Source organism: Bombyx mori, chromosome 22 (assembly GCF_030269925.1).
Source record: "Bombyx mori chromosome 22, ASM3026992v2".
Taxonomy (NCBI): domain Eukaryota; kingdom Metazoa; phylum Arthropoda; class Insecta; order Lepidoptera; family Bombycidae; genus Bombyx; species Bombyx mori.
This window is the reverse complement of record NC_085128.1, coordinates 13,373,288-13,385,427: the sequence shown is the minus strand read 5'-3', so window position 1 is coordinate 13,385,427 and position 12,140 is coordinate 13,373,288. Positions and strand designations below refer to the sequence as shown.

Below are 12,140 nucleotides of genomic sequence, written 5' to 3'. Positions count from 1 at the left end.
CGGTCTATTTTTACTTCACGCGTTCTTCTAAGGCTGGGGATAATATATACAGTAAATGATCTCATGTTTTGGATGGCGTTATGCACGTTGTGATGTTTGCGAGCTCTGTTAGCTAGTTAACGCTAGATGAGCCGTGAGCTCACACAAACATCGCACCAAAAAAATAACAGGGTCCAGTTAAGTAAGTAAAGATACCAAAGACCAATATCTTGATATGATTGTAACTATACTGAGACCTTAGAACTTATATCAAGGTGGGTGGCGCATTTACCTCGGAAATGTCTATGGGCTCCAGTAACCACATAACAACCAGATGGGCTGTGAGTTTGTCCACCTATCTAAGCAATAAAAAAAATGGTTTGTTCTAGATTCGATTAAAAAACAAAATTTCAATTACTTATTTCTTTATTGTTTCCTTATACTAAATCAACAGTGTGCTTAGTGCGAGTTTTTAAACGCTCTCGATTGCGTAACAGTTAAGTCAAATTTGTATGGAGTTGGAACTTTTGCCTATGTTTGCCGCTAGGGGCACTGTTCCAGCTGCATACAAATTTCAGGTAACTTTTACGCTATCGAGAACGTTAAAAAACTCGCACTAAGCACACAGAAAAATGTTAGGTGGCCGTCAGCTCTTCTCTATTTTGGCGTCTAGGCATCCATATTTCTCCATTAGTTCCTGCTTCTTCCTCCTGAGCAATGCTTCTTCGACGTCCCTCTGCGACGGCACGGCCACGTGGGAGGTGACCGTTGCTTTCTCGGGTTCTTCTTCATCGTCTTCCATCCTCTTGTCATCCGGCTGAAAATATTTAAGAAAAATTCCTTATTGATGCAAATAAAAATTACGGAGGGTATTGTAAGACCGCAAGTACCATCATCCTGCCTATTAAGAGTAGGACAGACGTTACTTAATAAAATTAAGACTTCGCCCTCATGCCTCAAGGTAAGCGGCACAATGTTGTCCATGGGTTCTGATAACAAAGGCGTTAGTTTAGGTTATCGATGTGTTATATGCGCGGACGTACGAGTGGGGGTGCGTCTACTAAACGTGCTATATCGCTACTTAATGGTTCACTAGCCTACACTCCGGACACATTCCATGATAGTTTGCATCGATTTGCGGCTGTTACAAAAAACTACTTAAACTTATTGCACTGGCTACTTAAGCTTATTAATCCCTTACAAAAGTTTTAGTTGAGTTGTTAGTTTACAACAAGATTATACTAAAATAAAGAAATTAATTGAATACGCAATATCAAAAAAGGCACATCTCTGAAAATGTAAAATGTTCAGGAAATAAAAAAAAACTGATTATTTTCTAAAGCAGTGTAAAATTTAAAATATTAACTTTTGGGATATATTTTAGTGTTAATTAGCAATTGAAAATTACTGGAATTATTATGAAATGGGTTTAGGTAAGCCTCAAAACTACATGTATATGAAAAAAAGTATTTGACAAAATAAGGGACATGTGCCCTTTTCAAAATTGCATATTCAAATGAAGTTTACTAAAAAACGTTGTACTGTATAACCGAGTTCCATTTCAGAGTCGGATCCCAGAATGTCATGTTATTTAGGATCTTATATTTTTTTTTTTTTTTTTTTTTTTTTTTTTTTTTTTTTTTTTTTTTTTTTTTTTTTTTTTTTTTTTTTTTTTTTTTTTTTATAGCTTAGATGAGTGGACGAACTCACAGCCCACCTGGTGTTAAGTGGTCACTGGAGCCCATAGACATCTACAACGTAAATGCGCCACCCACCTTGAGATATAAGTTCTAAGGTCTCAATTATAGTTACAACGGCTGCCCCACCCTTCAAGCCGAAACGCATTACTGCTTCACGGCAGAAATAGGCAGGGCGGTGGTACCTACCCGTGCGGACTCACAAGAGGTCCTACCACCAGTAAGTATATTATATATACCGGCCGGGACGCAATTGCTTCCTACTCACACGTGGCCAGGATATAATATATAATGACGTCAGTTCGTTCTACGTTTGCCTCATTAGTTGAAGCAGTTAAATTTATGAGCATTATCTACTCACATCTTCAGGATAAATATTTTCCTCTTCGGGAAGGTCTTGATCTTTGTTGAGTTCCTTGTTTCTTTTCCATTCATCGACTGCACGTGCTATCGCTTAAACAGAAAGAGTTCAGGTCAATTTAACAGCTATAAAACTCTAAAATAAAAATCTATAGAATTTTTAGGTGCGTATTATAGGTGAAACAACTCTTACAAGATACCCAATCTATATATATAAAAATGAATTGCTGTTCGTTAATCTCGCTAAAATTCGAGAACGGCTGGACCGATTTGGCTAATTTTGGTCTTGAATTATTTGTGGAAGTCCAGAGAAGGTTTAAAAGGTAGATAAATAAGAAAATGCTCGAAATTCAATAAAAAAAACAATTTTGTTTTTCCTTTGATGTGTCCCCCGTCGGGCGGATTCCTTTTGTTTGTTTTAAATTTATTTTATACAAAAGTTTAGGTCTTTTAAATATCGATTGAGGCACTACGAAGTCTGCCGGGTCAGCTAGTAATCCAATTAAAAAAGATTTTTTCTAAACAGTGTCACAAATCATGTTATTGAAACTTTAAAAAGTATTTACCAACTAAAAGGGCCTTAATTTTAAGAATTATCTTCGTTTTGGTGGCAGAAACAAAGTTAAACACTTCACATGTCGTTTTAGTACCTGCTTTTTCAGCCTCTTGTTCTAATGGTAGTAAAATGCCGTCGTCGTCGTCTCTGTAGCCGTAGTAATCTGCGTCGACGTCTCTCATGAGGTCCGCTCTCGTCCGGCGAGGGGGCGGGGGCGGCTCTTGTTCGAATAGCTCTCGCACGCCTGAATACGATTCATTAATCAATAAGTACGGTATTTATTTTTGAACGTAATTATCAGAACTGGGAAGAGCTGCGTGGCATATTGTGAGCCCATATTGATGATGTTACCATCCTACCACAATTTTATGGTCTGATATGAAATGTAGGATTGTGGTTGTTTTTGTTAATAATGGCGTTTGTAGCCAGACGAATACAAGGCCCGCCTGGTGGTGAGTAGTTGATATCGCTCATGGAGGCCAACAATGTTAGGGGCACAGCTAAGTCGCTGCCATTATCTTTTTTCCTACTTAATCTGATGATCTGATGGTCTAGAGTTCTAGAGAGACCATATCAGTGTAACCTTAACTAGTAGGTGAGCTCACGGTGCTCAAACCTGACGATGTTGCTAACACGAACCTCAGCGAGAGCCGTGCTTCGCAGAATCTAACACCGGATCGGAAACGCGACCCACTGAGAAGATCCGGCGAGAAACTCAGTGGGCTAAGTCGCTGCCTACCTCTGAGTACTCTCCGCAAGCCTCATTTGAACTTGGACATGTTACAGCGATCAGAAAACACCGTGTTGAATTGACGCAATTAGCCTACGATCTCAAATATGAAAGATTGGCGTTAGACAAATTACAAGAGGGATGACGTCATTCGTGATGGTAGGACCTTTTGTGAGTCCGCTCGGGTAGGTACCACCACCCCGCCTATTTCTGCCGTAAAGCAGTAATGCGTTCCGGTTTGAAGGGTGGGGCAGCCGATTTAATTATTACTTGACGACCTTAGAACTTGTAATTCAAGGTGAGTGGCGCATTTACGTTGTAGATGTCTATGGGCTCCAGAAACCACTTAACACCACAACAATAAAAAAAATTGTGCTTATGTGTTCGCTGAACTCATCAGCTATGTGCTCTAATAAAACATTGTATATTGGTTGTCGACATGGAAGTGTGATTTAATAATCATTTTTTTTTCAATTATCAACTGTTGATTGATTAGTAAGTTGAACAATAAGTTGTTTGCATTGTCGAAACAAAATTTATATCCAACAGTGGTTAGTTACCGGGTAAATCCTTTGCAGCTCCAAAGTATTTGTATCCCCGGTTGCCAGGCACTTCTTTCCCGTCTTGGTCCAACATTTTAGGACCGACTCGAGCATGATCGGGACCGCCCAAAGATTTAATTTGAACCTCCCAATGTCGCTTCTCCCTCATAAGTTTATTAATTTCGTCGTTAAGATCGCGAATCCGGAACTCTCCGAGACCGGCTGAAATACGAATTTATTTTTCATTTTTGTTAATTAATACATACATTTGAATTTTCAAATTCGGCTTAAGTTTTTAAATGAGTGGACAAATGGTTTTACAAAAACGTTGAAGAAACCCTATAGTGCCGTGGCCTAGACAAGTCCATCTTATGATAAGGATCTTAAATCTTAATATTAAATGGATGAGACAGATAAAATGGTTCAGTTTCAAAAACAAGTTTTATTTCGTTGTGCCAGTATTTATAAAAACTAGTGTACAATTTTATATCAACAAGAATAGTGTCAGTTAGTATAATGACTCGTCGTGTAGTTATTTTTTTGTTTTATTTTTAGATTTGATTTCTTTCTTCGATTTATTTGCCTTTTTAGTTTTATTTTTTTTCTTATTACTTGTTTTCGATTGTTTCTTGTTCAGTTCGACAGTACTGCACTGTTGCGAAATGTCGTTTATATTATTATCAAGATTCCGTTTTTCCGTTGGCCCCTTTGGAGTAACTAGTTCGATTTCTAATTCAGTTTTCTTGTCTTTTGTTTCCAGTTTTTTTCCAATTTTTAAAACGAACACATCTTTCTGCGGATGCAATATTTTCTCCATGGCCACAGGGACCGGACAGTTAGTTGGCGTAACGCTAAGTATTTTTCTGTCCCTTTTATCGCAAGTATTGTCGTAGCCTTTATGAGTGTATTTTAAATTTGAAGTGTAAGTATCAGAATTATGGAAATCTTTCGGTAACTGGAATTGTATCTGATCTCCTGTATTGTAAGGTGTATTTTCACAGGAGCACAATTCCTGTATCCTATCGTACTTTCCCATTCGTTCAACCTTCGTGGTTTTTGGGACACGAATTTTTAGTTCGTTCGCATTAATTTTTGTAAATATCTCGTCGTATTTAGGGACCTCGTTTTGATAGTGTGAATACGGAATCGGCTGATATGATCTCTTAGATGACAGAATGCTTGATGTTGGACTCGGACACCTTTGATTTCTTTCAATGAATGAAAGATTGCGATGCGCACAGGGTAAACTTTTTTTTGTTAAACTACTTTCATCCAAAAGTATCTTGCCTTGATCGTCCATTTCAACTTTTTGACAAGAATACATTGTCATTCCATTATCCTGCTTCAAAAGAAACGACGTGCCCTGAGGTTTAGGAGTAGCACAAAACGAAGTCATGATTTCTTTTCCTAGGAATGACATTCTTGTCGAAACCTCAATAACTCCAATAGAGTCCCTGTGGTCTTCGTCACCGCAAGACAGATGGTACAAATTTTTGGACAATGGTGTCGATGTTGTACACATTATATTATCATCAGGCTGTTCAGCCAACCATTTGCGACACAATTCCTCGCGTAATTTCACAAATTCCACAGTTAAGTCCATACACGCCTGTCCTATTTTAGTCACACAGCTGGTGCAAGGTGGCTGTTTTGTTAATTGTATGGTTATTTCAAAATCTTTGATGCTACATATTTTATCGTAGGTCATAGCAAATAATATTGACTTCCCCAAATTTAGTTTAGTAAAGTTATATATTTTACCGTAACTGGTATCGTAAAGGACAATAGGTTGTTTTCCTAAAAATGTCGCCAAAATAACTAGATTGTTACCATCAACGTCGAAACAATCACATTTCATGTGAATTTTATTTACGATAATTTCCAACAAAAACAGGTGATAGGGAAAATTAACGTTTTCCTCTTGTTGATCGGACATTTCTTGTTTAGTTTTAGCTATGTCTTCGGATAAACTACGAATGGATTGTCTTAAAGCTTTTGCTTCATTTGAAAGAACTTTACTCATATTGGCTATTTTATCAATATTGCTAGTTATCACTGGAGATCCTATTGGGCTTTCAGATCTTCTCGAAGTTTTATTTTCAGACACATTCGATTTTCTATTGACTGAAGTTTCTTCTGGCTCTCTAGTTTCAAGATCTGTCTCCATTTTACGTTCTTCTAAGTATTCCGATTTAATACTTAAGCTTTTTGGACTCTTCTGTTCTGGTGATTTAGATCTGACACTGCCATTATAATTTCTATGAGATACTTCAATCGAAATATTATGATCAGTTGGGATTGGACTGTGAAGGAAATTGGCCAGTTGTGGTGGTGATTGTGGTGCAATGGAGGACTTTGGACTCTTGCTTTCTTTTTTAATTACTTGCAAAGAAGGTTGTTTAGACGAATGTCTGGATGTTGATATTGCCTGTGCAGTAGGAACTTGCAGGCTGCCTTGAATATCCGAATATTTTTCTGTATCAGCAGTAATCATTGGCTGTGTTAAAATTAAGTCTGTATTTTGTGATAGCTTTGTGACAACTTGCAGTGAGGTTTGTTTAGAAGAGGGTTTAGATGTTGGTATTGTTTTTAATAATGTGGGCGTTCCGACTAGCCTTCCACTGTCCTGATCGTAAAATGTTTCATCATTGTCAGCAGCTGTAGACTGTATTGAATTTAATACTAGATTCTGTGATACTGTACTTTGTTCTCGCTTATTATTCTCTGTTGATGGTGTAGTGTCCATTATAGATTTGGAAAATTTTAATTATAAATTGTTTTCTGACATTCTTGAAATTACATAGCCCATGTGATTTTCAAGTTGAATAGATTTTTTAACTTTTTAAATAAGAGACAGTATAATTTGATTATTTAGGATTACCACCAGTACTAATCAGAAGTGTGAAATTGGAAAATCTCTATTGATTTTATTTATCTAATACATAAAATTCTCGTGTAACGGTGTGCGTGATTGAACTCCTCCGAAACGGCTCGACCGATTTTCGTGAATCTTAGCGTGCATATCGGCCAGGGTGGAGAATCGGACAACATCTATTTTTCATCCCACTAAATGTTAAGGGTGGTCCAACCCCAAAATTTTATTTTTATTTTTTAGACATTTTTTGTTTTTTTTTTATGATACAGCATACAAAAATACATAGATCCCTAAATTTTCACCCCTCTACCATCAACCCTTATTTTTTATTTGGTAATTAAAGACTAATTTTTTTGGCAAGAACTTTGTTTTTATTTTGTCATGACTTAGAATAAAAAATTTCATATTACTTTGAATTTTTCACCCTTCTACGATCAACCCCTATTTTTTATTTGTTAATTATAAACTTTAATTTTTTTGGCAAGATTTTCATGTTTATTTTTATTTGTCATGAATTAAAATAAAAAATCTGATGCTACTCTCAATTTTTCATCCCTCTATGATCAACCCCTATTTTTTATTTGTTAATTATAAACTTAAATTTTTTTGGCAAGAATTTTTTTTTATCTTTTCAGACTTAAAATAAAAAAAATCATATTACTCTCAATTTTCACTCTTATACGATCAAGCCCTATTTTTCCATTCCGATTTTTTTTTTTGATTCAATGCACAGATCCGCAATAAGGTTGCAAGATGGCAATCAAATATTATAATTGTAGTACGATAAATTCTTATTCAGAGTTTATAATTTTAAGTTCCTTTAATTATGTTTTTGTTTTTTAATTCAATTTGATCTCCCGCCCTCGCCGGTCGACTACTGATCAACTATCAATCGATCAGTTATCCCCGCCAGGTGTCACCACTCATCCAGCAAACATCACGTAGTAGGGATGAGAACGAAGCCGTCTCCTGTCTTACTCACTATACATTTTTCAGCCATGTTTTTTTGGTTTTATTTGTGTATCAATAGTACGTTCAGTAGGTCTGAGAATCGGCTACTATCTATTTTTCATACCCCTAAGTAATAAGGGTTGTCCACCCCAAACATTTATTTTTTATTTTTTTGGATAATTTTTTTTTTGTTTGAGGTTTTTTGGTTTGGTTTTGAGGTATGTGGTTGAATGAGGTTTTTTTTTGTACACTATAATTTCCCTAGAAATCTTATTTAAGGCAACACAACGTTTGCTGGGTCAGCTAGTATACATATATGAATATATGTGTATGAATTTCCAATTTGTAAAAAAATAAGCACAATAAAAACTAAGAAAGTAAAGCAAATCAAAGATTTGGATTAACAAGTAGGTAAACGGTTTTTGTTCAAAATGAATATGCCATAAGCTAAGAATATTTAAGGCATCAACTTTTGCTACAATATTGGCCATTACATATTAATATTTGGCTTTGTTTGTTCATCTAATAAAGTTGAGAAAGTACTCTCAAAAAAATTTTATATTTTGTATAAAATATAGTATTATAGTCACAATAAAGCATGTCTGGGTTTAAATAAGCATTGATTATTTTAAAATATACATACCATTCTGTATCTGTGCCACTTTTTTCGCAATTTCTCTGACAATCTGTAACCTCCACTTCTCGGCTTGTGGTAAATCATTACATTCTGATGCAAGATACGGACGTCGTTCTCGCTGGCCTCCCGCTTCCTGAACTTGTGCCGCACGCCAACGTGCTAGTGTTGTCCTAGAGAACATTAAGTAAATAACCAATAATAATTACTGTTTTAACATCATGAACATAGTTGAAATTTTAATTGTATTGAAATAAAGAGTTATAAATACTATTAATACTAAAAGACCTGATAGCTTCAGGACTAATACATACTGGAATTAACACAATGTAAACCAACAGGGGCTGATATTGCTCATGGGATACCTGCTATGAAACCAATATTAGAACCCATAGATATCTAAATGTGAATGCTCTAGATTAACTTAAGAGATGAGGTTGAAGTCTCTTTTATTCTATTTCTAACTTCAAAACCAAAACGGTTGACTGCTTCACAGGCGCAATAGCTCCTCTCTCTCTATATAACATTATTATTATTGCCTATTATCTTAGTATTATCATGTAGAAAGTGTATGATGTATTACTTAAAAAAATGATCACTAAACAGGCAGTCATCCCGGAAGATGTGAATGCAGCAGAAAGAGTCTATTTACTGTGAGAATAACAATATGCCATTAGGCCACTGATGTAATTAGAAAATTTATGCATTTAAATATTGCAGTCTTTATTACATAATTCACACCCTTTTCTATGACTGCCGAAAATGTTATATAGCAATACCTTTACTAACATTCAGGTCATGTTTGTGTTATAGCATTTTTATTATTCACATTTCTGTTAAATTCTTTATAGATCAAGTCTATTGTCTCATTTCACACTTTGTTTTACTGCTAACAAAATTATATGTTAAGCACTTATTACTCAGGTATATTTATACTATTTAGTATAATGCAGATATATTGTCAGTTTGAAAATGGCCTTTAAAATAAGAACTTGAATCTATTTGGATCAACCATTGCAGTAACAATGTTAATTTGTGTCTGATGAAAAACATATTTGGCACATATTCGTAACTGACTTTCACGATCAAGGAATTACATTATGTAATCAGGCCCTGCAAAAAATATAATTAGCATAATTAATGGTTTTAGAGTGTCATATAGGCCTGCACTGGCAGATGCCACCATCTGCCTATTTCTGCCTTAAAGCATAAATGTGTTCCGTTTTGAAGGGTGAACAGCCATTATAATGTCCAATTATGACTCATATCAAGGTTAGTGGCAGCCTTCACACAGTAACGATAAGGCCTTTTGTAAACACAGAGTAACTAGTGCGCCGTTAGTACTTTCAGTGCATGGGCAACAAATGTTTTACTATATTCCTTACTTAGCTTATCAACTCAAGTAATTATTAGAGCAAAGTTAAGTAATATCACTTATTAAAAAAGGTGCTGCCATATCAATTTACTTAGAAATGTTCAATTGTGTATACCCTAACAGTATTTGTTGACTATCATTTATTTGCAATGAAGTTTGCAAGTTTATCCAATAAGTAGTATGCAATAAAAGTATTATTCATTTGCAATAAATAAAGCAAACTTTTATGAAGAAATACAGAACACATACTCACATTGCTTTCTCTGCGTTTCTGGCCTAAAATTTGAAAGGAAAACATTTTTAATTTAGAAAATAAAATTAACAACTTAACTAAAAATAAATGAGTTGGGATCTACTTACCATGGTTTAAATTGTATTTACAATTTCGGTTTTTGGGATCAAGACCATTCAAATTTCAATAAAACTTTATTTTAAAGTGAAGCTATATGGTAGTTGAGGTAGATTCTCTAAAAAAAAAGTGATAATTCCTTGATTCAATATGTTACAACTGAAATCGACAAGATACAACTTTATTTAAATGAACTCTAAATCCTTTCATAATACCTATAATTTATTTTTAGAAGCAGTATATTCTTTGATAAATGAATTTTAGTTCCATAAGACTAAACATTTTAAAAAAATTGTACAAGCCAATGCATGTGTTTTTGTTGTCTGCTAACTATTATCTGTCAATAAAATGACAGTAGTTCTAGTTTTCCAACTAGAGAGGCAAAAGTGTCGTACCATACAATCTAATCTTTTATATTTTTTTTTAAGAAAAATGATATTAAGGAACGAATGAAATGAAGTTGATTAATTTGAAACATTAATCAATTAGTATGAAATTAAATGAAATGAGATCAGATCATATAGAATGAAATTTAATCTCAGTAAAATGGCGTTTATGAGACTTCTCAAAATTAACAGTAGTAGTAGTAGTGTGGGTATTCACAAATTGTCGTGGCTATAGGGATGTAAGCCGGTTCGAAGAAAACCGGAGAAAGACTGGTTTTTACAGATACCGATAAACACCGATTTTTATTTAAGAATATCGGTTTTTAAGTACGCGTTACATTCACAGTTCACACCAGTGCTACCAGATCAAATATACAAACTATCATGCTGCTATATAAAAAATGCCGTGTTTCAGACTGAAATTACCGTGCATTACATTTAAAAACTACGGTACAATTACCATGTAAAATATAAGAAAAACCCACTTTGACAAAAATACAATAGTATTAAATCAAAAATAAAAAGCTTTTTATTATTGGATAATATGAACATTAAACCTATATAAAATATAATAATAGGGTTATTAATTGTATGAAGAAAACTCTTCGTTTGCACGTAGTTTTATTTAATGATTATTTAGCCTTTATGGAAAAAACCTAAAAATACCTTAAAAAACCGGTTTTTTGTGAAACAAATCGGTAATAATCCGGAGCCAGAAATTGTAATCGGTTCACATCGCTAGTGGCCTAAAGGATAAAACGTCCGGTGCATTCCGGTGCGTCGTATCATTCTCGCTCACGACTCGGTCGTGCGCGGACGTGCTTTCCGATCCGTGGCCCGCTTGCGAGCTGCGTCTCCGAACTCACAGCTGTGCTCGACAGTTTAGTGACCGTGAATACATTCTCGTTTACGACTCGGTTGTGTGTGAACGTGCCTTCCAATCCGTTGGTCGCTTGCGACCTACGCATCGGAATACACATTTGTGCGTGATAGTGTTGTGACCGTGAATACCCACCTTATACCAACTGTCTTTTTCAAGGCAACCAATCGCTACGATCAGGCTTCCTGTGGCACTATCACAGGCTAGCGATTTCCTAACCCTTCCCAAAACAACAGTCTTTTTCAAGACTAGACCCCCGCTCGCGATTCTGCCTGCTGTAGCACTATACAGCCCGAGCGGGTTCCTTTCCTTTTCCCCGCCGATTGCCGTTTTCACGGCATAGGCATTCCCCCCCCCTGCTCCTTGCTGTCCTGCAGCACAGGGGGGTTACAAATCCTATCCGGGGCCTCGCCTTTCGGCGAGTTCAACAAAAGTCCCGGGGCCGCCCCCCCTGGGCAAGAAGACCGAAGATGAAAGAAGATTGTGATAGTGTCAGTGACAGTGATTTTTTCGGGTTCCTCCGGGAAAGGTACCCGACAATTAGGGCCGAATATCAGGCATATAGGGCCTCTCGTGGCAATCCCTCCCCCCCCGCGTCCGTCGCCGCGTATTTCAAACGTACCTCGGAGGCACGCCGCGCGCCCCCCGCCGCCGCGTTAAGTTCGAGCGCACGTTCCGACGATGCGGCTCACATAGCGCCTAACGCTACCCCCACCCCCGCGCCCGCGTCGTTTACGTCATCGCGCGCTTCGTCCGTCGCGACCTCGATCGTTTCGAGTTCAGACTCCGATACCGAATCGGAGATGGATTTCGAATCCGCGTCAAG

The 12,140-nt window shown here is 36.4% G+C and overlaps 2 protein-coding genes across 3 annotated transcripts; both read right to left on the bottom strand.

The window, feature by feature from the left end:
- Window positions 1-387: 387 nt before the first annotated feature.
- Window positions 388-10,407, bottom strand: LOC101741771 (pre-mRNA-splicing factor ISY1 homolog). Of its 2 annotated transcripts, none has more exons than XM_038018997.2 (8): window positions 10,264-10,407; window positions 10,060-10,166; window positions 9,953-9,975; window positions 8,334-8,497; window positions 3,883-4,086; window positions 2,687-2,836; window positions 2,038-2,129; window positions 388-796 (listed from the first exon to the last, which is right to left on the bottom strand). In XM_038018997.2, the coding sequence occupies exons 2-8, from the start codon at window positions 10,060-10,062 to the stop codon at window positions 626-628; spliced, it is 807 nt and encodes a 268-aa protein (XP_037874925.1). In that variant the 5' UTR covers window positions 10,063-10,166; window positions 10,264-10,407; the 3' UTR covers window positions 388-625. The 2 variants fall into 2 exon arrangements, with proteins under 2 accessions (XP_037874925.1, XP_037874926.1); XM_038018998.2 differs by having other exon boundaries at window positions 10,060-10,187; window positions 10,264-10,381.
- Window positions 4,045-8,321, bottom strand: LOC119630256 (uncharacterized). Its single transcript, XM_062675020.1, has 2 exons — window positions 8,003-8,321; window positions 4,045-6,799 (listed from the first exon to the last, which is right to left on the bottom strand). The coding sequence occupies exon 2, from the start codon at window positions 6,608-6,610 to the stop codon at window positions 4,397-4,399; it is 2,214 nt and encodes a 737-aa protein (XP_062531004.1). The 5' UTR covers window positions 6,611-6,799; window positions 8,003-8,321; the 3' UTR covers window positions 4,045-4,396.
- Window positions 10,408-12,140: the final 1,733 nt, after the last annotated feature.